This window comes from Leptonotus elevatus, chromosome 6, assembly GCF_054856555.1.
Source record: "Leptonotus elevatus isolate MCC_2025b chromosome 6, RoL_Lele_1.0, whole genome shotgun sequence".
Classification (NCBI taxonomy): Eukaryota; Metazoa; Chordata; class Actinopteri; order Syngnathiformes; family Syngnathidae; genus Leptonotus; species Leptonotus elevatus.
In genome coordinates, this window is record NC_141244.1 from 5446105 (window position 1) to 5470058 (window position 23954).

Below are 23954 nucleotides of genomic sequence, written 5' to 3' on the forward strand. Positions count from 1 at the left end.
GTTAAACCTCATGAAACGTGTACAGTATTTCATATGGTAACATAAAATGGCTTATATACATGTTTATGTTTACAATGATTCATTTTGTACAGGATGTGAGATGTTCTGCGTATTATGTATGTGGTTTTGCTAATTGTGTGTAGTGTTATTGAGCCCTGTTTTGTATTTTGTGCTTAATCATCGTAAAAAAAACAACACACAAAAATAGTCTTGTGTTTGATTTTTTTACAGACGCCTTTGTTCACTAGGTTTTCTTTTTAAAGTCATTGCTGTCCTTTGTTTAATATCTGTGTGTATTTTTTATTTGTATTTATTGTTATTTGACTTATTTTATATTTTACAGATCCTTTGGTAACTCTACATTAAAGTCTTGCACTTGGATGAAAACATTACATGTCCGTAATCTCACATTCAGTTTAATTATTTAAATGTTTATCTCTTTGTATCTTACACGTTCCTTGCTTGTTTAGTTGGCGTTTAGAAGAGGAGCGCACATGTGGAAGCACTACAATAAGTCAAACAGTAGATGTCTCCCTCGTCGTGCAGTTGTGCGTCTTCAGGCCACTTCGCACTATAGATGACAGAGACGCCATTTTGAAAAGCAAATTGTTCATAGCACACCCGCACAGAGAACTGGAACTATGCCGCGGGGCCGGCCTCGCAAACTGAGAGTTAAAAGCAACGACGAAACAGGTAATAAGTGCCAAAATGCAGCGAATAAAAAATATAGATTTTAGTCTGTCCAAAGAAGCCGATGTTTTATTAATACACACTTCTAGGTCGTATCTAATAACACTTAAATGTAGTGTATATAGTCCCCGGATATAGTATTGCGAGTGGGTTTGCTTTGTGCGGCGAAGGAGTGATTGAGGCGGAATGATATTAATAGTATTTCAGTGGCTGTACTCACTGGCTTCCACCAGTCTAAATTGGTGGCTGAAGGGAGAAGCACGGCGGTGCAGGCGGTCGAATTCTACCTGCGTACTTTGTGCTGTTGTGGTGTTTGTCAGCAATTTGCCGTTAGCATGTTTTTGCTAACTCACTCGACGTTATTGCTACAGTTAGCATAGACGCTAACTCGCTCGAATGGTGCCTGTTGTTATTTGGATGTTGCCAAACAGTCCTACGAGCCCCGGCGAGCTGCAGATGGTTAGTTAATGTTTGTGAGAAGTTTCACCAACCATGCATCGAAGAAATACTTTTCTTTAATGTTTTGTCTGTATTCAAACAATCACATCACTGGGGAGATAACAACTGTTCGCAAAACATTTCAGTCGACATTTAGGACGTAATTTTAGTGACTGGTGTGAACTAAAGAAGCATCTGGTTGAGTGCAAATGCTGACATGTATTAACATTTAACATAGTTATATGAAAATTATACAATTTAACGACCATGTCACAATCGCAGCATTGGTAACGCGTTTGGATCATAACCGTTTGATTTAATGGACTGTTACGTTCATGCACAGTGAATGAAACTACTATAATTACAGTAATGTCGTATGGTCATAAAAAAGATACCATGTTGAAATTGAACATTGAAGTACTTAAAATGCACACACTCTCCCCTCATTACTGGCATGTATATATATAAAAGACAAATACTTGATGAAAGCAATGTGATGCATGCTGCTTTCACCATCAGAAATTGTACATATTTTGCTATCAGCCATCAGTAAGTGTCATGCGCTTTATCATAATTTTTCTGCTGGGCTTTGGTCATCGTACAACAACACTTCAGGACCACATTTCAGTGCTGATGACGTGTTTGGAATTGGTTAAATAATAGGCCACCTTTTTAAAACGAGTAATACCCAAGAAAGGGTGGGCAAACTCGGTCCTGCAGGTTTTGGAAGTTTCCCTCTTCCAACACAAGCTGATTTCAATCAACAGGATCTTTATCAAGCTTATGCAGAGCTTGCTGATGTGCTGATCATATACCAGCTGGAATTACTTAAATAATAGCTACACCTTTGGTTCTCTGTGTCCTTAAAAATAAGTGGAATAATAATTCAAATATTGTTGACACATAATCTGCTTTCAGCATACACTTTCATGTCGTTAACTCTGGTCAGGATTTTTGGATAGATTTCGATACATTTATTTAGATATCTTTATTTTCAGTCAGCACTCAGCATAACTCACCAATCAGCAGTCAAAATACATGTAAAAAAAAAGAAGAAGACAGAATGTAGATTGTAGCTAATTGAAGAGGATTACTGCGGAAGCATTGCTTGTAATTGCCCCACCCTTATTTTCATATTCTCCAGTTTAGTCAAATAATTCCTATTCATTGTTGATATAAGATTTTTTTATTTATTTTTTACCCAAACATGCTACATACACATTTGCCAATACCGTCATACATACGCTTTTAATCATGCCGGGATGGATATCTAGATCCAAACGCATCAATATCCATTTAATTATGTACATACGGGTACTTCTTACAGAAACAAAAATGGCAAAATTTATAATACAGTGATCCATATTTCATTTTTGAATTTAGTTGGTCAACACCTTTACTACCATTAATATCCACTGATAAACTATTCCATATTTTAACTCTGTAAAATGGTATGCACCTGCTTTTCAATATGGTACTTAGTCTTAATTGGTTAAAATTTACATTCATCGTTATGTTATAAGATAACCTGCTTCATGTATTTGAAATGTTTTCAACAAACCAGTGAGACTACAATTATTTTGCATACATTTAATCAGTAATTCTCATTCAGATTAGATTAATGTTGGAGACGGGCAGCATGATATAATGCCTATGAACACCGGGTTTAATGATGGCCTCGGGCAACTACATAATACACGAAGTTCGCTGACGCTGGACCAACCAGGTCAATAAATATGATGAAATTGACAAGTTATTGCCTTTTAAATTATTTTAAATTTAATATTTTGAGTTCATCTGTTTAAAGTCATCATTGATCATTATACCGCCACACAATTTTTTTGGGCATGCTAGGTTAAATCCTTTCATAAGGAATGGCTTGAACAAGATACAGCCTGAAGCCCAGAAAAAGGGTCATGTTAAATATTCTGTTAAAGTGGATACTGTACTACAAAAAATAACATGCAAAAATAACTACAAAGAAGTAATATTTTCTTAAAGTCTGAAATAATACTGTATAAAGTCACTACATATTAAACAATTATTGAGATTTATCATGATTATACAAGGCTGGTTCTGGCAGGGCCACCACCACCCAATTAATGTAGGACCTTAGAACAGTTTGGTGGTTTGGTGCCTTGCTCAAGGGAAATAGAGGCTTTAATACACAGGGTACGATTAAGAAAAATAACATGTTCTTGACACTTGAACACAACACACTGCCATCGCATCATCATGTGCTTTTCTTGCAGGTTATAACTCATTTAACTGAGATAAAAATTGCTTATTTTGTCCTTTATTTTTGATGCAGATGCAAATGAAAATAAGGTGGATGGTTTTAGTGATGGCGAATTCAAGGAGAAGAAGTGCACAATATGTTCACAGATATTTACCACGGATAGCCAGCTGCATAAGCATCTTCGTGAGCATGAAATCAATGACAAGGTAAGACCTAATACACTAGATCACACTGGAGGCCATCAGTCAATATCTGTCAGTTGAGCATATTGCATTTTTGCTAAGGTTGTTAAAAGTTCTATTTATTGGAGTTGTAGTTCAGATCAGTAAAATGTAGCACAATAAAAGCTGCAGTTTTTGGTTGTTTGTACATTACATTCCGTGGAATTTAACCAGCTCAAATAATAACATAATACGAGTGTTCTGTGATATTCTGTTTCTGATATTATGTATGATATTGTACTGTTGCGCTGATTATATTAAATAATTAAAATGCGACCCTTGTGAGGATAAGCGGTTCAGATAATGGATGGATTCTACAACTGTTAATATTATTGCTACTAATGATGATATACTCAACAGAAATATAAATCACTTATTTTTGCTTTCTTTTTTGATGAGCTTAAATGAAAGATTTAACTTTTTTCTACATTAAAAAAAGGCCAGTTTTTCCACAAATACTTCCCGTGCAAATTTGTCGACATCTGTTAGTGAGCACTTCAATTTTGCTGACATAATACATCCACCTCCCAAGTATGACATAACAAGATGCTGATTAGACAGCATCATCATTAGACAGGTGTGCTTTACTCTGCCCACAATAAAAGGCCACTCTAATATGTGCAATTGTATCACATAGCACAATGCCACAGAAGTTACAAGTTAGTTATGAAAGAATATGCAATTAGCATGCTGTCTACAACGGAGTTTTGGAGAAATTGGCCGTACGTCCAACCAGTCTCCAAACCTCAAACCACAACAGCCTTCACCTCAATGATCATTTGAGACTGGCCTTCCAGACAGCTGCTGCTGGGTGGAATGTCAGATATCTGGCGTTAACGAAGAAATTGATTCATGCACCGCATTATTGGGCGCATGCTTGCTAAAACTAATGGGTTGCAGGAGCAAAACAGTGAGTTTGGTTCTACTTTATTCAACAATTTAACAATGTACTCAAGTTATGTTTTTGCTCAGTCTTCGTCCACAAATCCTACGTGCTCCAAATTCACATGTCGTACGCAGCCATTCACAGTGGCTCGAGGAAGCAAGCAACCAGAAACGAGCATGAAACCCGCCCACCAATCAGAAATGTGCGTTGGCTGGAAGGACAACGTCTCCGTAACTTGTCGCACACAAAAGGTGCACTTTTTTTTTTTTTTTTGCTGGCTCGAAGGAGCGGCGGCGCACTGCTGCTGAATCAATACAACGGAATAAGGTCACAACAACACATGACTTGATGAGAGCGGGATTCGAATAATAGGCCTTCATTGGCGTGCATTGCAGGGACTAAACTTCTGAAATACAAGCTATTACATAACATTTTGTTTCTCTACTTTTCTTTACAGCCTCATCGATGTGACCAGTGTCCACAGACGTTTAATGTGGAGTTCAATCTCAGACTCCATAAGTCCACACACACAACTTCTGACTTCACCTGTCCTGTATGCAATAAAAAGTTCTCTCGCATTGCCAGTCTCAAATCCCATACTATGTTACATGAAAAGGAAGAGGTACCTCCAATAACACATCAAATTGGTGAATGTAATCCCATTTATAGAGTAAATATTTACTTTTTTTGCTACATTGCAGAACCTGATCTGTGCAGAATGTGGGGATGAGTTTATTCTTCAGAGTCAGCTCTCTCTTCACTCGGAGGACCACATCAAGGAGTTGTCCGGCATCAAGGTCTACACTTGCAAGACCTGCGGGAAGGAGCACAAGACATCTGCACATCTCAAGGACCACATGAAGTGTCACATCAAAATGAGGTTAGGAAGCTTCAACGGAAAAAAAAATACAGTGAAAAGTCAAAGGGGGTGAATAATAGCAAATAGCAGTGATCAAACTGCCAACTCAATTGCTGTTTTTTTGGGGTGTTTTGTTTTGTTTTTGTGTTTTACAATGGTTAAACTCTTGAAAAACTCTCAAACTTTAACACATTCATTATTACTTTTTGTTACAGGCCGCTTTCATCAAGCTCCAGAAATTACAAGAAAAATATTGATCGCAGTGCGTTTACCAACAGTTGCCATCACTGTGGAAAGGCATTCAAAAAGCCCAGCCAGCTTGTCAGACACATACGCATACACACAGGTAAGTGCCATGCAGAAAAATATTTTCCTGTCCATGATTTTGTTTGTACTAGTCTACACATTAGATAACACTTAAAAATGAATGATACTATGCACGGGGGTAAAATAAGGTAAAATATTTTCTTTCCACAACACGCCAGTGTCTTCTTGTGCCGGTCCCAAGCCCAGATAAATACAGAAGGTTGTGTCAGGAAGGGCATCCGACGTAAAACTTCGGCCACATCAAACATGCGAATCAAATATATGACTTCCATACCGGATCGGTCAAGGCTCGGGTTAACAACGACCGCCATCGGTGCTGTTGACCTACTACTACTACTGTTGGTCGAAGATGGAGAGGAGGAAGGTGTGTTTGTAGGAAGAAATAGAAGAGGAACACCAAGAGTCTAGAGACTGAGAGTAGGGACTTTGAATGTTGGAACTATGACAGGAAAAGGTAGAGAGCTGGGCTCGGTTGTTCAATTCTTGGTTATTTTAGCCTGTAACCGCTGATTAAATTCTTAACCTGCTGTTAACTAACCGTCCGTTAAATATGCGTTGTTCAAAACATGGTTAGTCACACTGTTTGATAAAGGCACCGTCAAAGCCAACCGTGCCGTTTACATCACTGGTTAGCACCGATATATCCCACAATTCCTTTTTTTGTTTACTTCCGTGTCGGCAAAAGACATGGATACTATCCTAACAACCCCTGGCACTCGCTGAAAAAAAAAAAGCAAGAAGTTTTCTGCTGACTAAGAAAATGTTATTCAATCAATGGTTGAAGCAATTTAGGAGTTTTTGTGAAATAATTTATTATTATCTTTTTTTTATTCATTCATTATAATTTAGTTTTTTTCTACTGTGTGTATATTCTGTATTTTGTGTAATATTTTTGTATCTTTGCCAATATTTTTGTAGCATATAATATTTCAAGTTTTTGTCTGATTTTGTTTCTCATATTTTTGTCAAATACCATATTTGTATTTTTGACTGATATGTATTTTTTGTGTAATATTTTGATAAAATAGTTTTGAATTACTCGTCTTGTTTTTGTATTTACATATTTCTATATGTGTGTTTTTCATCTATAATTATTACAAATATTTGTAATTACTGTTTTAAATTAAAATTAATTATTTGTTGTATTATTATATTTAATTAAAATTAAAATTATTTTTAATTAAATAATTAGCCGCTGTTCACAGAGTTGTCTGTTTGATTATTGACGTGAAAGATCACAGGTAACCTCTCTTTGGAATCACTGTAAATGTTTGGCAAGCCTCCTCTCTGTCCATTTTTAGAACTCGTCTTGAAAACACTCAATAACCCCCCCCCACCCCCGCTCAACGCGCATCATGAAGGCAGCATTAGCCACGAACGCTGAGTTAACCACACTGTTAAAAAGTTAGCGGCGGTCCTTAGGTGTGTTAACTTTAACAGCAAGTTAACAGACTTTTGAACAACAAGATAACAGTGCCGTTAAAGTTAACGGTCGGTTTAATCTACTTAACAGGCGGTTAAAGGTATAACCGAGTTTTGAACAACCGGGCCCTGGTTGACATGATGTAGAGGAGGAAGGTGGACATACTGTGCGTTCAGGAGACCAGGTAGAAAGGGAGCAAAGCTAAAAGTTTAAGAGCAGGGTTAAAGTTATTCTATCATGGTGTAGGTAGGAAGAGAAATTGAATAGTCGTTATCATGAACTAGGAGTTTGTTAGGAACGTCCTGGAGGTAAAAAAAAGTGTCAGATAGAGTGATGAGCCTGAAGCTAGGAATCGAAGGTGTGATGATCAATGTTGTTAGTGGGTATGCGCCACAGGTAGTATGTGAGCTGGAGGAGAAGGATAACTTTTGGTTGGACCTTGATGAAATTATATAGAGCTTCCCTAGAAGTGAGAGAGTTGTCATTGGTGCAGACTTTGATGGACATGTTGGTGCAGGAAACAGAGGTGATGGGCAAGTTTGGTATCCAGGAGAGGAACGCAGAAGGACAGATGGTGGTTGACTTTGCAAAAAGAATGGAAATGACTGTCGTGAATACTTTCTTCCAGAAGAGGTGGGAACATAGGGTGACCTACAAGAATGGTGGTAGGAGTACACAGGTAGACTACATCTTGTGTAGACGATGTAATTTGAAGGAGATCAGCGACTGTTAAGTGGTGGTAGGTGAGAGTGTAGCCAGACAGCATAGGATGGTAGTGACTGGTGTTGAGGAAGACAAAGACGGCAAAGCTAGAGCAGAGGATGAAATGGGGGAAGCTGAAAAAGGAAGAGTGTTGTATGACTTTCAGGAAGGAGTTGAGACTCTGGATGGTCAGGAGGTGCTTCCAGATGACTGGACAACTACAGCAAATGTGATCAGGGAAACAGGTAGGACAGTCCTTGGTGTGTCATCTGGAAGGAAAGAAGATAAGGAGACTTGGTGGTAGAATGAGAAGGTGCAGAAGTGGATCCAGAGAAAGAGGTTAGCTAAGAAGAAGTGGGACACTGAGAGGACTGAAGAAAGTAGACAGGAGTACAAGGAAATGCAGCGTAAGGTGAAAGTAGAAGTGGCAAAGGCCAAACAAGGGGCTTATGATGGCTTGTACGCTAGGTTGGACAGTAAGGAGGGAGAGACTGATCTATACAGGTTGGCAAGGCAAAAAGACAGAGGTAGGAAGGACGTGCACCAGGTTAGGGTAATAAAGGATAGGGATGGAAGTGTGTTGACAGATGCCAGTAGTGTGATGGAAAGATGGAAAGAGTACTTTAAAGAGTTGATGAAAGAGGAAAATGAGAGAGAACAAAGCGTAGAAGAGGTGACTGTTGTGGATCAGGGAGTAGCAAAGATTAGTAAGGATGAAGTGAGAATGGCATTGAAGAGGATGAAGAGTGGAAAGGCACTTGGTCCTCATGATATACCTGTGGAGATATGGAAGTGTCTAGGAGAGGTAGCAGTAGAATTTCTGACTGGGTTGTTCAACAGGATCTTGATAGTGAGAAGATGCCTGAGGAATGGAGGAGAAGTGTGCTGGTGCCTATTTTTAAAAACAAGGGAGACGTGCAGAGTTGTGGCAACTACAGAGGAATAAAGCTGTTGTGCCACACAATGAAGCTATGGGAAATAGTAGACTGAGGGCAGAGGTGAACATTTGTGAGCAGCAGTAAGGTTTCATGCCAAAAAAGAGTATTACAGATGCAGTATTTGCTCTGAGAATGTTGATAGAGAAGTACGGAGGTCAGAAGGAGCTGCATTGTGTATTTGTAGATCTGGAGAAAGCTTATGACAGGGTGCCCAAAGGAAGGAGGAACTGTGGTTTTGTATGATGAAGTCTGGAGTGGCAGAGAAGTATGTTCAAGTGGTGCAGGACATGTATGAGGACTGTAAGACTGTGAGGTGTGCTGTAGGTTGGACGGAGGAGTTCAAAGTGGAAGTGAGACTACATCAGGGATCAGCTCTGAGCCCCTTCCTGTTCGCTATGGTAATGGGCAGGATGACAGACGAGGTTAGACAGGAATCTCCATGGACTATGATGTTTGCTGATGACATTGTGATCTGTAGTGAGAGCAGGGAACAGGTGGAGGTGAAGCTAGCGATGTGGAGGTGTGCCCTGGAAAGGATGGGAATGAAGGTTAGCTGTAGCAAGACGAAGTATCTGTGTGTGTGAATGGGAGGGACCCAAGTGGAAGAGTGAGGTTACAGGGAGAGGAGACCAAGAAGGTAGAGGAGTTTAAGTATTTAGGGTCAACAGTACAGAGCAATGGAGAGTGTGGAAAAGAAGGGAAGAAGCGTGTGCAGGCAGACTAGAACGGGTGGAGAAAAGGTGTGATGTGTGATAGAAGAGTTTCAGCTAAAATGAGAGGAAAGGTTTCTAAAACTGTGGTGAGACCAGCAATGTTGTTTGATCTGGAGACAGTGCCACTGAGGAAAAGAAAGGAGGCAGAGATGTAGATGCTAAGGTTCTCTTTGGGAGTGACCAGGATAGATAACATCAGGAATCAGTACATCGGAGGGACAGCACATGTTAGAGGGTTTGGAGATAGTCAGAGAGGCCAGACTGAGATGTTTTGGACATGTCCAGAGGAAAGATAGTCAGTCAGTATATTGGCAGAAGGATGCTGGGTTTCCAAATGCAAGGCAGGAGGTCTAGAGGAAGACCAAAGAGAAGGTTTATGGATGTAGTTAAATGGGACATGAAGGTAGTTGGTGTGAAAGCAGAGGATGCAGAGGACAGGGTTAGATGGATGCAACTGATTCGCTGAAGGGAAAAACCGAAAGGAAAAGAAGAAGATTTTCTTTCCACCTTTCAGAAATGGCATGCAACTTTGTGATATACTTTCTGGAATGATGTTGACCCTTCTTAAAACTGGTTTACAACAATGGGATCTTGCAGCTACAAACAGGAATGGTCCTGGGCGCATATTGGTCTTTAACTTTTAGTATAACTTGCTTGTTTTGATTCTTCTTCAGCCAGTGATTTTCACATGCTTTGAAGCCCCTAACTATTTAGAAATTAAGTGTTGCCCTGTAAAGACTGTCGTTATCTTGTACCAAGTTTTTTAATGGCATACAAAAGGTATGCAATTAAGAATGCAACTTTATGCGTCCTGCCACAGCTTATTGTGTCTCACCTCATCTTTACTCAGGTGAAAGGCCTTTTAAGTGCACCTATTGCAGCAAGGCTTTTAACCAAAAGGTGGTGCTACAAACTCACATGGTGAGACATACTGGGGAAAAGCCTCATCTCTGCATGTTCTGCCCGGCATCCTTTTCACAGAAGGGGAACCTCCACTCCCATGTTCAGAGGGTTCATTCAGAGGTAAGGGAGTAGCATAATAAATTTGACATGTTTTTGAATATTGAAGGTATTGATGAATGTTCAGCAGTTGGGTTTTTTTAGATGCAAATTTCACTTAATCAAACAGTTTTCAACACCGTTCGTTTTTTACTCCACTCCATTTTGATTTGATCAATGCATCCATCCATCCATCCATTATACTTTGCTCATCTTGGGTCAGAACTGTTTTAGTCATCCCGATAGGATGCAATGTGACCATCTTTTTTTTTTCTTTTAAGTTTTAACTACCGGTATATTCATCCACATTTTTTTGACATCGGAGATCGAAGGTCAGAATGATAGGTTTTTGTGTCACATATGAACATATGTCTGGCAGTTATGTGATACAAGATACCCCAAGAACATAAAGGTGTAAAGTGGGGAAAAAACACTTTGTTAGAATAAAAATAAAATAATAAAAATAAATGATGTGCCTTTGTAGGATATAGTGTGGTAAATTAGACTTTTGTTGATTCTATGTTTTTCTTGTTCTTGTTCTTGTTGATACCAAGGCCTATTTGTGTCCGTTTTACTATCAGGAACTAGATGGCATGTGTGGTTGACTTTTTTTTTTTTTATAGTTGAACTGTATCCATGTCAAGTCTCTCATATGTCTATTAAGATGCAATTTCTATAAGTGCCGTCATTTCCAGTTTTTTTTTAATTAATTTTTTGCAAAAAAATTAAATATATGAAAAAAATCCAACAATATTCCTCCACATTGTACAAGGGTCGATTAAAGATTTACAAAAACATTATTATTAATATTTTTTTTTTACAAATGTGATTTTTGGTTTCCGGTGCCGTCACAGCTGTACAGCTAGATGAGAGCTTAGTTGCTCCTTATCATTTACTTTATTTATGTTCTTCTCAGTACTGGTTTAATAATGAAAAGTAAGTACGGTAAAATTCCGTAAATAAGAAACATTTTCTTTTCCATAACAAATTATTCAAAATCATCCCACGGTATTGTACACGGATTATTATTTTTTTTTTTTGAAAGGCAAAGTTCATAGGGATTGATATTGTGGAGAACTCCTTTGAGTGAATCACATTATCAATCTGGCTATTGTCAGGTTAATAATCTAGATGGCACTCCTAACTGTCAAATTTAATGTCCTACCTTCTGGAAAAAAGAAGACATTTAAAGCGGTATGATTGACGAATACAGCCAGCCTGTGAGCCTCCAAAAAGGTTCTATGAAAACGCATACGTCAGAAAACCATGCTCGATTGTCACCAAAATTTGTGCACATCTCTACTCATACCCAAAACATACTCTGGAAATATTAAAATGAAAGTCTCTTATTTCAGTCATGCTCATTTTATCACCTTCCCCATTCATACAGCCTGCATATGGTGACCTCTATTTCCTCGTAGCTTTCATCATTCTCTGGTCCAGTTTAATGATTGCCACTTCTTTGCCCTTCACAATAATCGACTATATATTTGTCATTTGTCAAGAGGCTACTTGGCTGGCTCTCAATAGTATAGCCATTTTCCTGTACATGCTGACTTTTCCTTCACTCAGTTGACACATACACAGTTCTGACAAGTCCTACCTCACTCTACAAATTCTTTGACATTGAAATTAAAACAGGACATTATTTATTTGATATTAGTTCGAAAAATATTGTGAATAGAAAGGGTGAGGTTTTTTGTGACTGTGTGCGTATATAAATCAACAACTAAAATATATGTACGCTTGGATAATGTAATCATATCCAATACAAGAAGTATATCAAATATAGTGCCATTACGAAGGTAACATATTGCTCAGTTTTGATTGACTCTGAAACAAAGCTATGACGTTATTCAATTTAACAATATATTTATTACATTGGACTGTACACAACCAAAGTGAGAGCTAGGACAGCTCACAACAATGTCCCTAGTCAGTGTATAATCCTAGTATGTATATATGTTCGATTAGAAGGTAGTTCTGTAATATATGCTGTGGTGGTATTCTTTTACAGGCAAAAGGTGTGCCATTGTTCCCCTGTATGGACTGCAGCTGTGTCTTTAAGAAGTTGGGCAGTTTGAATGCACACATTGGCAAGATGCACATCTCTGTTATTGATGTACCATCCACCACTTTGGTAATAAAGTACAGTATGTTCTTGCTGTAGTGTAAATATGTCATATGTAGTTTTTGTTAGTCTGTGGAGCTTTTTTAATTTGTGTGTGTTACACTATTCAAAGCCCTTGAATCCCTGCATGTCCCACAGGAGGCAGACACAGCAGGTCCTGCCGGATCAGACGGCGGAGAGGCCGTAACAGATGTCATCCAGCAGCTGCTAGAACTCTCTGAGCAAGTCAATGGAGAGACAGCCCAGCCCCAACCCTCAGAGCCAGCTGTTGCCATGGAAAGCGCTATTAACCAAGACATCCTACAGGTCAGTCAAGAACAGTCACCCCCAGACAAAATAACACTCCAGACCGAGCCACACTCATTAGAGTTCTAATGTTAGTGGCATACAGTATATAAAACTATGTTCCAATGTTGTTGTTGTGTTAGCTAATTAAGATTCTCTTTTATAGCAAGCTCTAGAAAACAGCGGGCTGAGTGTAGCTCCAACTCAGAATGCTGATGCCAATGCCAGAGAGTCTCAGAACCAGACATCTGAGGCGACTAATGTGGAATTGAAAAACATACCGCTTCTAGACAAACCTGTCAGAGAAAGAAAAAGAAGCATTTTTAAGAAACCTATACAAATGCCAGGTATGAAAACATAACTAATTTTGAATAAAGGTATGATTCAGTGAGAGTGTATGTCTTTGTTCTAATTTCTGATCACATAACCGACTGAAATGCTATCTTCATTGTCCACATCTTATCTTAGGCTCCATCAGGGAGGAAAATGGCATCCGCTGGCATGGATGCCCTTACTGCTCCAAAGAATTTAAGAAGCCCAGCGACCTTGTTCGCCACATCCGCATCCATACCCATGAGAAACCTTTCAAGTGCAAACAGTGCTTCAGAGCATTTGCTGTCAAGAGTACCCTCACAGCCCATATGAAAACTCATACAGGCATAAAGGCGTTTGAGTGTCAGTGCTGCCTAAAGTGCTTCTCAACGTCTGGCAGCATGAAGGTACACATGCGACTGCATACAGGTGAGTATGTGCACTTTTATTGAAAGATTGTGTTACTAACATAATGAGAGGTATACTTTGTAGGGCTGGGTATCGATTGTAATTTCCTGAATCAATTAAATTTAGATTTTTTTTTCTCACCCGATTCAATTCAATCCAATATTGATTAATTATGGAACATCAATTCTTCTTAAATATCAAGGACATGATAAAAACTCCACAAACATTGAATTCCAAATAAAATTTTGCAGCAGCAGTTACTGGTTAAATGATTTAGTTCAGTGTTTCTCAACCTTTTTTTAGTGACATAGCCCCAGTGAAATATTTTCTCAGCCAAGTTACCCCCTAACCATCGCAAACCATTTCTGATTAGAAAAAAAAAAGACTTCAAACTGAGTGTAAACTTAGGAACTCTAATTGTATTTATGTGGTCTCTTGAAATATTTGGAAATAAAAAGATATAACAAAAAAAAGAAAGAAAGAATTTATTTAATTATAAGTAAAGATTTGTTCACATAAAAATATCAACAAAGTGTCCTCCTTTGTGATCATAGTAAAGCTCTGTTCTCAAAAAGAAATAATTCACAGAATTTTAAATAAAGTTTTCAAGTGATTGACAGGTGATTCTCGTGGCATATGACATGTTTGATCGAACCATTCTGCTATAGGGTTGTGCTGGGTTTTTGGGACACTGAAATTGAATAGCCTACTGAATCAAAAATTTATTTTATGAACTTATATTTTAAAAGTGTATGTGAATATTTCAGAAAAATATATTTTTTAATCTCACGTACCCTCTGGAGAGCTTTCACGCACCCCCAGGGATACACGGACCCCCATTTGAGAACCACTTATTTAGTTTATTAATTAAAGTAACACGTGTTACACAAACGTTGACATCAGCAACGATGAGATGAAAATATTTTCATAATCCTGATTATAAATGAAAAAGATTCTGAATAGGCCTGTTTCCACCACAGAAACTTCGGGATAAATTTACGGGGTCAGCTCTGTATGTGCATGTCTCCACTGCAGGAGCCTTCCCGTCCGGGCCACATTACAGGAACCTACGAAGACAAGCGTAAGGTCCTACTCGAGGGTAGGTACTCCGTCAGCCCCATAAGCTCCCGATCGGGCTCCGGCGCTGATTGGCTAAAAGTTATTTAATATAAAAATATCTTACCTTCATGCTCGACAATGATGCATTCTCGACTAAAGACTCTTCCACCAAAATAATTCCCCTAATAATCCTTTGCCTATTTTATTTCCACTCTACTGTTAGCCTTTTCGAATTCTTAATCTAGACATCGTCTCCTCTCACTCAAACATCCATCTACGCCAAGTACACAAAAATAAAACGCAGAAAAGATGGCAACCAATGTTTTCCTCTTTCCTCGTTTGTTTTTTTATGGTTTGTCTTGGGAGAAACCGTCACACGGCGATTACGTGTAGATCGAAACTCGTGAACGTCGTGAAACTGGGTCATGCGCCGCAGTGGCGACAGCCACGAGAGGGCCGGCTGAGAGGACGGTTCCTGTGTAAGTCCCTACCCCCCATACTGTACCTGAACATCCTGGAGTGGAAACAAGGCTAGGTCAGGTCTTTCATAAATGTAAGAAAATACTTTTAAATTCATGTGAACAGTAAATTTCAAGAAAACAGTAAGATAAAATAAATGTGGCCTTTAAAATTGTATTTCCTTATGTATTTATAGGAAAAGAGATATTCAAAAAATCGATATCAGGCTTGAAAATTAAAATCGATTCAATATCGGTTACAGTATTCGATTAATTTTTTTGAACCCAGCCCTACTCTAGTGGTTAAATAATGCTTGATTAATTTCTGACTTCTCAAGAGAAAGCTATTGAACTTGGTATATTAACTAAGGCACTTTCCGTTTTAAATTCCTCATTCCTGTTCAGCATGGTAAACTAAAGAGTCAAGAGCATTAAAAAAATAAAATAATTGACATTAAAGCACTTAATGATGCTGGATGGACTCTGAGATAAATAGGTGGTGATGTTTTAATACACGTTTTAAATGCTACTTTACATAAGGTTCATTTTTAAATACAGTGCATTTTCAATTGTCAATGTTTTCAAAATGTAAATTATCTTTTTAGGTGTTCGTCCTTTCTCCTGCCCTCACTGTGATAAGATCTTTCGTACATCCGGACACAGGAAAACACACATAGCGTCTCACTTCAAAAGCTTACAGCAGAAGAAGCACAGGTTTCCACGAAAAACAAACAAAGCCAAAGTGTCAAAGAGTAATTTGCCATTACCTGACATCCCACTGCAGGAGCCCATTCTCATTACGGATTTCGGTAAGAGCATGTGTCGAACACAGACTCATGTTTCTTTACGTCATTGGTAGCAGACATTGCTCATCCTGTTTATTTTTTTGAGCAGCATATCCTTTTATGAATTAGTATCTCATCGCACATTGAAACCATGTGTTGTTTGTTCAATAGGCCTCATCCCATCCCAGAACCCTCGCTTGGCGTTCCAACAGTACCTAGAGGTGGTGGGCAGCGATCGTCCATACAAGTGCCAGTTCTGCAATAAGGCCTATAAGAAATCAAGTCATCTGAAACAGCACGTTAGGTGAGACGAGTATGTAATCTAACAATTGCTTTGCTCATTTCAATAAATAATTGGTTTTGGCTGGTAGTTAACACAAAACAAATCCCAAGATTAACTTTCGTAGCTGAGTGCAACTACTGATAATGTTGTACATCACTGTTCGCTTTCTTTAGCATCATTTTATTTTTGTAAAAGTAAAAACAAATGTAACAGAAAAGAAATATCATGGTTGGAACTAATAGTATTACTATTTTTTCAATTTGCTTAATCAAGATCTCATACAGGAGAAAGGCCATACAAGTGTGTGCAGTGTGGTCGGGGTTTCGCCTCCTCAGGGGTTCTCAAGGCTCACATCAGGACCCACTCGGGACTAAAGGCATACAAATGTGTCATGTGTGATACAACATTTACCACTAGTGGTAGCCTACGACGTCACATGACGACCCATAGTGACCTACGACCTTATATGTGCCCCTACTGCCAGAAGACATTCAAGTCATCGCCAAACTGTCGGAAACACATGAAGACACATAGGTTTGAGTTTTTTTCTGTTCTTTGTGTATAATAATGCTAACGTCAAGATGATGTGCGTGTACTGTATGTTTATTTTGAGATATTGTAATATTTTCTTTGCAGTCTTTTCAGTTTAACGAAAAAAATTTTTTAAGTTCTTTCAAAGTTGTCATTTTTTAATATATAGTCTTCCCAAACCAGGTATGAATTGGCTCAACAACTGCAGCCTCAGTCAGCTGACGACCCACTAGAACCTGGCACGGTGCCCCACGATATGCAGGTAGAGATGGAGGCAAATTCCCTTCAGCAACCACCCACCACTTCAAATGACCAAGAAAACATGCTGGGGCTCGGCCAAGCAGTGGGTGTAAATGGAGGCCAGTCGGTGACATTGGAAGCACAATTGACAGACCAACCACTGGTGCAAGGAGAAGGTAACAAGAATGGTCACACATAAGAGTATTTGGAGTTTCCATCATCATTGAATTACTGCCACATATGTATAACAACTAGGGCTGACGAGTACCATTGGCACCATCTGCATGGCCGCGTTTTTTTGGTTTTGCACTCAGGCTACAAGTTAAATAAAACAAAATGTGGCTTTTATGTGGTTGCTGGCTTCCCCCAGATTACTGGAGTGATCAATTTATTTTCTAGAACTCAGTAATATAATTGTACATGTTTGCCTCTAACCACTAACCAAACACAAAACCCTGTTTTAAATATGGATTCAATACAAGTTGCCTGGATGTTTTGTGTCCAAAACCACAAAGATGACAAGCCTGGCTGCAGTCCTCCTCGCTATCTCTTGTTGGCCATCCCTTACTATTGCAAACAGCTCATCAACCCCAGAAAAAGAATGCTAGAATAGTTTGCTAAACTACATTAAAAAAAAAAAACCTTTACAATTCTGGAACAGCATCTTATTGACAGATGAGACAAAGATCAACTTGTACAAGAGAGGTGTAAAGAGAAGAGTTTGGGGAAAGAAAGGAACTGCTCCTGCTCCCAAACATAGCACCTCATCAATGTGCAGTTAAAACACATCTTATTTGTTTAATTTCAAATCTGTTGTAGTTGTTTAGAGCCAACAGGAAGATAATTGAATTGAAGTCCTAGTATTTATGGGATTGACTGTGGTGTGGTTGTGAAGGGGATTTTTTTTTTTGTATACAGTAATTCATATCATGCCGTTTTAACCTGACCTTATACAAGACATCACTGTTTCTCTGAGATGATTGTTCTGCAAGTTTGCAACTAATTTTAGCTTTGTTTATAATATCACTAAAAAGTAACTTTAATTTTATATTGAATTCTCCCCACTTTGTATACATTTTAAAGTCTTTGTTATTTCTTTTTAATACATCAGTTACATTTTCAAAGTGTTTTCTGAGTATAATTGAAGACTAGATTCCCAGCCTCCTATGTATCTTTTTCTGTTTACAGACTCCTATGTGACTACTCAACATGCTTTGCCTCAGAACATCACCCAATTTGAGACGCGACCTCTTCCTCAGACCACATTTGACCAGCAAGCTTTAACACAAGGTACATTTGGATAAGAGTCCTGTTTGTATAAAATGAAAATACATCGTTGGTTTCACTGGACTGATTGAATTTTTAATCAGTAAATTCTTTGTAGTCTGAAATGCCGACATTTATTTAACATTGTATGTGGGTTTTCCAGGCTTTACCATGACAGAATCAAGTTACAATCAAAGCCAGTTCTCCACTGTCCAGCAGCTACAGGATTCCAGTACCCTGGAGTCTCAGGCTCTGTCATCCAGCTTTCCTCCCCCGAGTTTGCTTCACGTTCCCAATACTGAAGTGGTGAGTCCTAGCTTCAAAAGATGTACAACAGCCCTGGTATCCATTAAACTCTGTCACATACAGTGGCTCATGCAATGGATTTTATGTGAACTAACATGTGGCTCATACAGTACAAACTAAGACAAAATGAAGTTTTTGAGTAATATGAAAGTTTGCTTGATTAATAGCTTCTTTTAATCAGGATTAGACACAAGGATGATTAGTTTGGATGACAATTATGAATCACTACATAATTTACAAGTTTGGAAAAAAATACTTATTCAATTGGATGAAATTGGATTGAATAGGATGCAATAGAGTAGAGATAGAATAGCAATGGATTAAATCTGGAAAATGTTTAAATCCCGTGGAATTGTTTGAAGATTTATAGTCCAATGGAATAATTTCCATCATTACTGTCTGGCACATCTTCAAAACTGTTATTTCTAACCCAAAATTTTTTTGGGAGTCAGTTTAACTTTAAAGTTCCCCAGCTATTTTTAACCAGTTAGACAACAGACCCATGTGGAGACTGACCACTGGTATTGATTTGTGGTCAAATATGAAATTCTGAAACCAAATTTGGAGGTTTCCGCCCAGTGACGATGTAGAGCGTTATCTATTCATTATTACTATCTATAGTATTCAGTAATCAACTAAATATCTTTTACAGGTAGGCCCCTTTGCAGTTGTGTAAATTTGATGTTATTTTCAATTTAGACAAATGAGCTTCTCCAGCAGAACAGTCAGGGAGACCTACAACTGGACACAGAGCCACACGACTACCAGGAGGACTGTGAAGACAACAGCAAGAGAGCATACAGGTTACAAGTTACATTTGTTGGCTTGTATATACTGTTATTAATAGCACGTCTAACCTGTTGCAAGGCAGAGCACACGGATCGGTGAGAGCAAAGTGTGCTATATGCTTTGGCAGAAGTGTCCGTGCGGTTGTGTGAACCTGTTGAGTTCGACAAATATATAGACAAAACAATGTGACCGTGTTCTGTTATTGGAAATATTCTTATTATGTTATTTTGTGCTGCAGTCGGCCTTAATTTGGGTAGAAGATCATCCTGTATCTTGACAGATATCCAATCGGATCCTGCAGCTCAGTGCCCATTAAATTTATTTGGGTCTACCTCTTGACAGTTTTTTCCCATAAAACTCAGGATATTTCAAGCTATTCAAAACTATTGTTTTACTGGGACCAACATCAGCAGTGATGGCCTGTTGCGAGAGGCCTTGCTTATGCAGCTCAATAATCGGAAAGTGTTCAGAGAGGTAAAGCTTTTATTGCCTTTGCCATCAGTAGGTCATGACAGTGTGAATACCTGACAGAAAATAATACTGAATTCACATTCTAACTTCTGCACCGCAGATTTTGCATAGTGTCTTTTGTGAAGTGGCTCTACACCTTTCTCGAGCTCTCTGCCTGTGAAAGGAAAATATATAACTGACAGTTCTGAAATAAAACAAAGTGGCAGCATTACCAGATTGCAGTTCATGTTAGCTTTTTATTCATTTATCATATCACTACAAGTTACTACTTAATAATTACTACTACTGTACTACTACTACTACTACTAGTAGTAGTAGTAGTAAGTAATTACTAGTAATAGTTAATTACTTTGTAATTTTTACATAACTTATCCATCAATTTCCTTCATTAGCATTCAGCTATTAGCATTCAGCTTTCAGCATTCCCACGCAATTTGTGCAGAAATTGCACTTACCGTATTTTCACGACCATAAGGCATAAGGCAGGTATTAAAAGGCGCAGTCACAGTTACTGGTGCTATTTCTGTGTCTAACACACACATAAGGCGCACCGCACTATTGGGCGCACGCACGGTTAAACATACGCTAGCTCAAAACATATGGTAGCATGCTATTATGCTAAAACATGCGAGTGTTAGCGCATGATTTTAAAAAGGCAGCGAACGGAAAAAAACTGAGTTCGGTTGAAGTAATGTAAACAGTGAGTTCAGTTGTACTTGAAGTATATAATAACAAAGTACTCGCGTTGCTTTTGATTAATCCTAGTCCGCAAATCAGTCATAGTCCTCATGATCTTCTGTATCAGAAACAAACAACTGAATAAGTTCTCCATCAAACACGGCATCTTATTGTCTGAGTCAGTCTCGTGTCCTCGGAAATTATGTCAGCTTTTGCGTTCGCCCAAGCATGCACGATCCATTGACAAATTGTGGCATAACTTGCACGGTGCTGCCTTCCAGTCTTGATAAAGCTGTGTTTGCCAGCCTCCTAGAATAAGAACAAGCTCTGCGTTCATTTGCCGAAGTTTATTTTTCACAGCGGCTGAGAGATGTGCGCATTTGAGTCACGGAGATAAGAAAGGAAAGGTGATGCGTGGGGAAAAAAACAATCTGGTGTCTTTAGTATGTGGTGGGATCTGTTTAGCTACACTGTGTAGACTTGCACTACTTCAAAGTGACTTTTGCGATGTCTGTTGCTGTAAGTGCACTTTGTTCAATAAAGCATTAAAAAAAGAAAAAAAATGAAACAATACACTACTGTATGTAGTAGTTTAGCCTGGACACCCCTTTGCATTTGGTACGTTCCATCTCCCTCACTCCCTGCACAAACAGACAGCTCTGTTTTGGAGAGAGCTGTCAATCAAACAATTAACTTGTAAGTGGCTCGTTAAGCTCTGAAACAAGTAAAAAAGAAAAAAAGAGGACCCATGCTCACTAAACATGCATGCTTTAGCGCCATGGCATACGTTTGAACACAAGTCACGTTTGGCAGAGCGAACACGTGGGGCTGGGGGAGAGGAGGGTCTGGAGAACTCTCCACCAAGTTGACTCTTCTGTGCTCTCATGTCTGTCCTCAGTCAGGTCCGCCTTTCTTGTATATAAGCAATGTGTGCGGAAAGTCCTCTCACACAGTCAGATTTTGGACCTTGGTCCACACACAAGGCGCACCTCACTATTAGGCGCACCGATTTTTGAGAAAATCTAAGACTTTAAAATGCGCCTTATAGTCGTGAAAATACAGTAGTCTAGTTATACGTATTGTGGGAATGTTGAAAATATGTTATTGTGATTATTATTCTCATTTTTTTGCCGAGAAACAACTCAAAAATAAAAAATATTTTTGCGATGGTATGGTGTACCTCTTGTCGGCTACTTTCACAAGGTGTTTAAACCCCGTGAGCTCCACTGTAGCATGGGAGCTATATCGTTAGCTAGGTGGTAGGCTATGGTTATTTCTACCCACCTCTTCTTGTATGGTGTCGTGGCTGTCGCCCCTGTAAATGCCTCCGTCATGGGCTGCTGTCTGGGACTGGCACTTTTTTAACCTTGCTTCACACTTAAAGCTATTCGCACATCGTCTAACTCAACAAGTTGTGCCGTGGGTGGTGAAAAAGCTTGTTTGTGTTGCTCGGGGTGGTTACGACGGTTATCACTTTCCAGACACACTTTGCATTTTGTGTTCTTTTGCTTAAAATCATCTTTATGGAGCCCAAAATATTTACAAACGACAGATGTTGAATTTCTTTGCGGGACAAGCACATCTGGATCAACTTCGTCTAACGTTACTTCCGCTGTGTCAGCCGCTTCTTCATATGAACCACCCGCCATCTCTTCACCGTCTGTTTATCTTTTTGTTCAGACTGGATGGGTGGAGTCACGTGATTACACACGCTGAACACTGTCTTTAAGGGGAATGAATTTGTGCATTTTTCCATTGGATATCATTAGTTCCAGTTTTCCATCTAAATGAATGGAGGGTACTTTCAGATAACCCTTGTCATAAGCATTCAGCTTAGCATTCAGCTATTAGCATTCAGCTTTCAGCATTCCCACGCAATTTCTGCAGAAATTGCACATAGTCTAGTATTCTAAACTCTTTCTCTATTACTTGTAATACATTATATATATTTTTCCTGGCATAAAATAAAGTGGTGTCATCTGCAAACAAAAGACATCTTAACAATTTCGAAATGGTTGTAATATCATTCACATAAAAAAGAAAGTACTGGCCCTAGAATTTATCCCTGGGGCACCCAACAAGTTACATAACTGTTTTGATTGCCTACTATTGAATTCAACATGTTGTTTTCTATTTTTTAAATAACTGGCAGCCCATTGATGTGCGACACCTCTTATACCATATTTAAACAATGCAGTAATATTTCTTGATCTAAGGTGTCGAGTGCTTTTTGTAAATCCACAAAAACGCTTACTAAAACATGTTTTTTTCCCATGGCTGTGCAAATTTCTTTAGTTAACTCTATTAATGCCATGGTAGTTGAGTGATTGGAGCGAAACCTATATTGGCTATTAAAATGTTATACTTGTTTATTAATTTATTTAATCGTATTCGCTTTTCCAATATTTTCGAAAGCTGTAGGATTAGAGATATGGGTCTATAATTCAAAAATTAATAATTTCCTTTTTGGATAGAGGAGTGGGTAAATCTTTATCTTAATCTTTAACATAAATATAAAAACAACATTCAAAAGAGAAGCAAAGGAGATAAATTAAAACAAACTTGCAGAATCTTTTTTTTTAAATGAGGAAATGGGCAATATCAACAAGCAACGCAGCGAGGATAGCCGTGGACTTTGAAAATAGGGCTGAGATAAGTTCATTTGTTAGCTTAATGGCTTCTGTTCTGTTGCACTCAATGTAACTCGTGTTCTCTATTGAAATTCACAGCCAGTTAAACTCCTTCTTGTAACGCTTCCTCCAAAGAACAGACGGTTGTTGTATTTGGCAGGTTTATTACAAAAAAGGTGTGAAACTGCAATAAAAAATATAGAAATATATTTGGTAAGTAAAGGGTTAATGACTAAGACAATAGCATACGCATGCATTCTGTATTTTCTACTACACAAACACATATAAAACTCAAAATGCTCTAATTAATTAGCAATGTAAAATGAGGCAAATATAGTGTCTAATAAAGTTGCAAAACGATTAAACTTACTCATATTGCCACTCAAAGGGCTAGAAAAAATGGATGGAATTGAAATGAATCTCTTCTGACTTCTGTGCAAACATCTAGACAATACACGCTTCCTGGTACATCACTTCCTGTTATAAACCCCTGAATCTCCAACCTACAGATCACCAATGCCCTCTGGTGGTCAACAACAACTGCATGCAAAAATGTTTCAATACAGCTTCTGTAATGCAAAGTACTGTACATCCACACATTTTATTATAAAAAACATGCCCTCTAGTGGTCAACAACAACTGCATGCAAAAATGTTCCAATACAGCTTGTGTAATGCAAAGTATTCTACATCCCCAATATTTGCTATAAAAAACAAACAGAAAGATTTCATGTTAAGGAGTATTTGATGACGCAAGATGTCAGCATTATCTCAGTCTCCCGGTCCAATTGCCGACATCCCAGAAGACCGTCTAAAAGATGGTGCTTATTTATGTGCTGATGGGATATTCAAATCACTGTTGTGAGTCTGGTTAGAACTCCAATAACG

The 23954-nt window shown here is 38.5% G+C and overlaps 1 protein-coding gene across 2 annotated transcripts in view; it reads left to right on the plus strand.

Moving 5' to 3' along the window:
- Window positions 1-620: 620 nt before the first annotated feature.
- The window catches only part of LOC147171864 (zinc finger protein 236), a 54018-nt gene continuing 30684 nt past the window's right edge, over window positions 621-23954 (plus strand). For both annotated transcript variants that reach the window (XR_015095447.1, XM_086079427.1), the window contains exons 1-17: window positions 621-693; window positions 3440-3573; window positions 4932-5096; window positions 5176-5354; window positions 5549-5679; window positions 10287-10459; window positions 12453-12575; window positions 12705-12872; window positions 13018-13198; window positions 13320-13592; window positions 15694-15897; window positions 16045-16177; window positions 16430-16690; window positions 16871-17103; window positions 18116-18217; window positions 18357-18499; window positions 19199-19302. Coding sequence is in view for 1 of the 2 variants with exons in the window: in XM_086079427.1 (XP_085935553.1) it covers window positions 642-693; window positions 3440-3573; window positions 4932-5096; window positions 5176-5354; window positions 5549-5679; window positions 10287-10459; window positions 12453-12575; window positions 12705-12872; window positions 13018-13198; window positions 13320-13592; window positions 15694-15897; window positions 16045-16177; window positions 16430-16690; window positions 16871-17103; window positions 18116-18217; window positions 18357-18499; window positions 19199-19302 (2759 nt within the window). In the remaining variant the exon portion in view is untranslated. The remainder of the gene's footprint in view (window positions 694-3439; window positions 3574-4931; window positions 5097-5175; window positions 5355-5548; window positions 5680-10286; window positions 10460-12452; window positions 12576-12704; window positions 12873-13017; window positions 13199-13319; window positions 13593-15693; window positions 15898-16044; window positions 16178-16429; window positions 16691-16870; window positions 17104-18115; window positions 18218-18356; window positions 18500-19198; window positions 19303-23954) is intronic.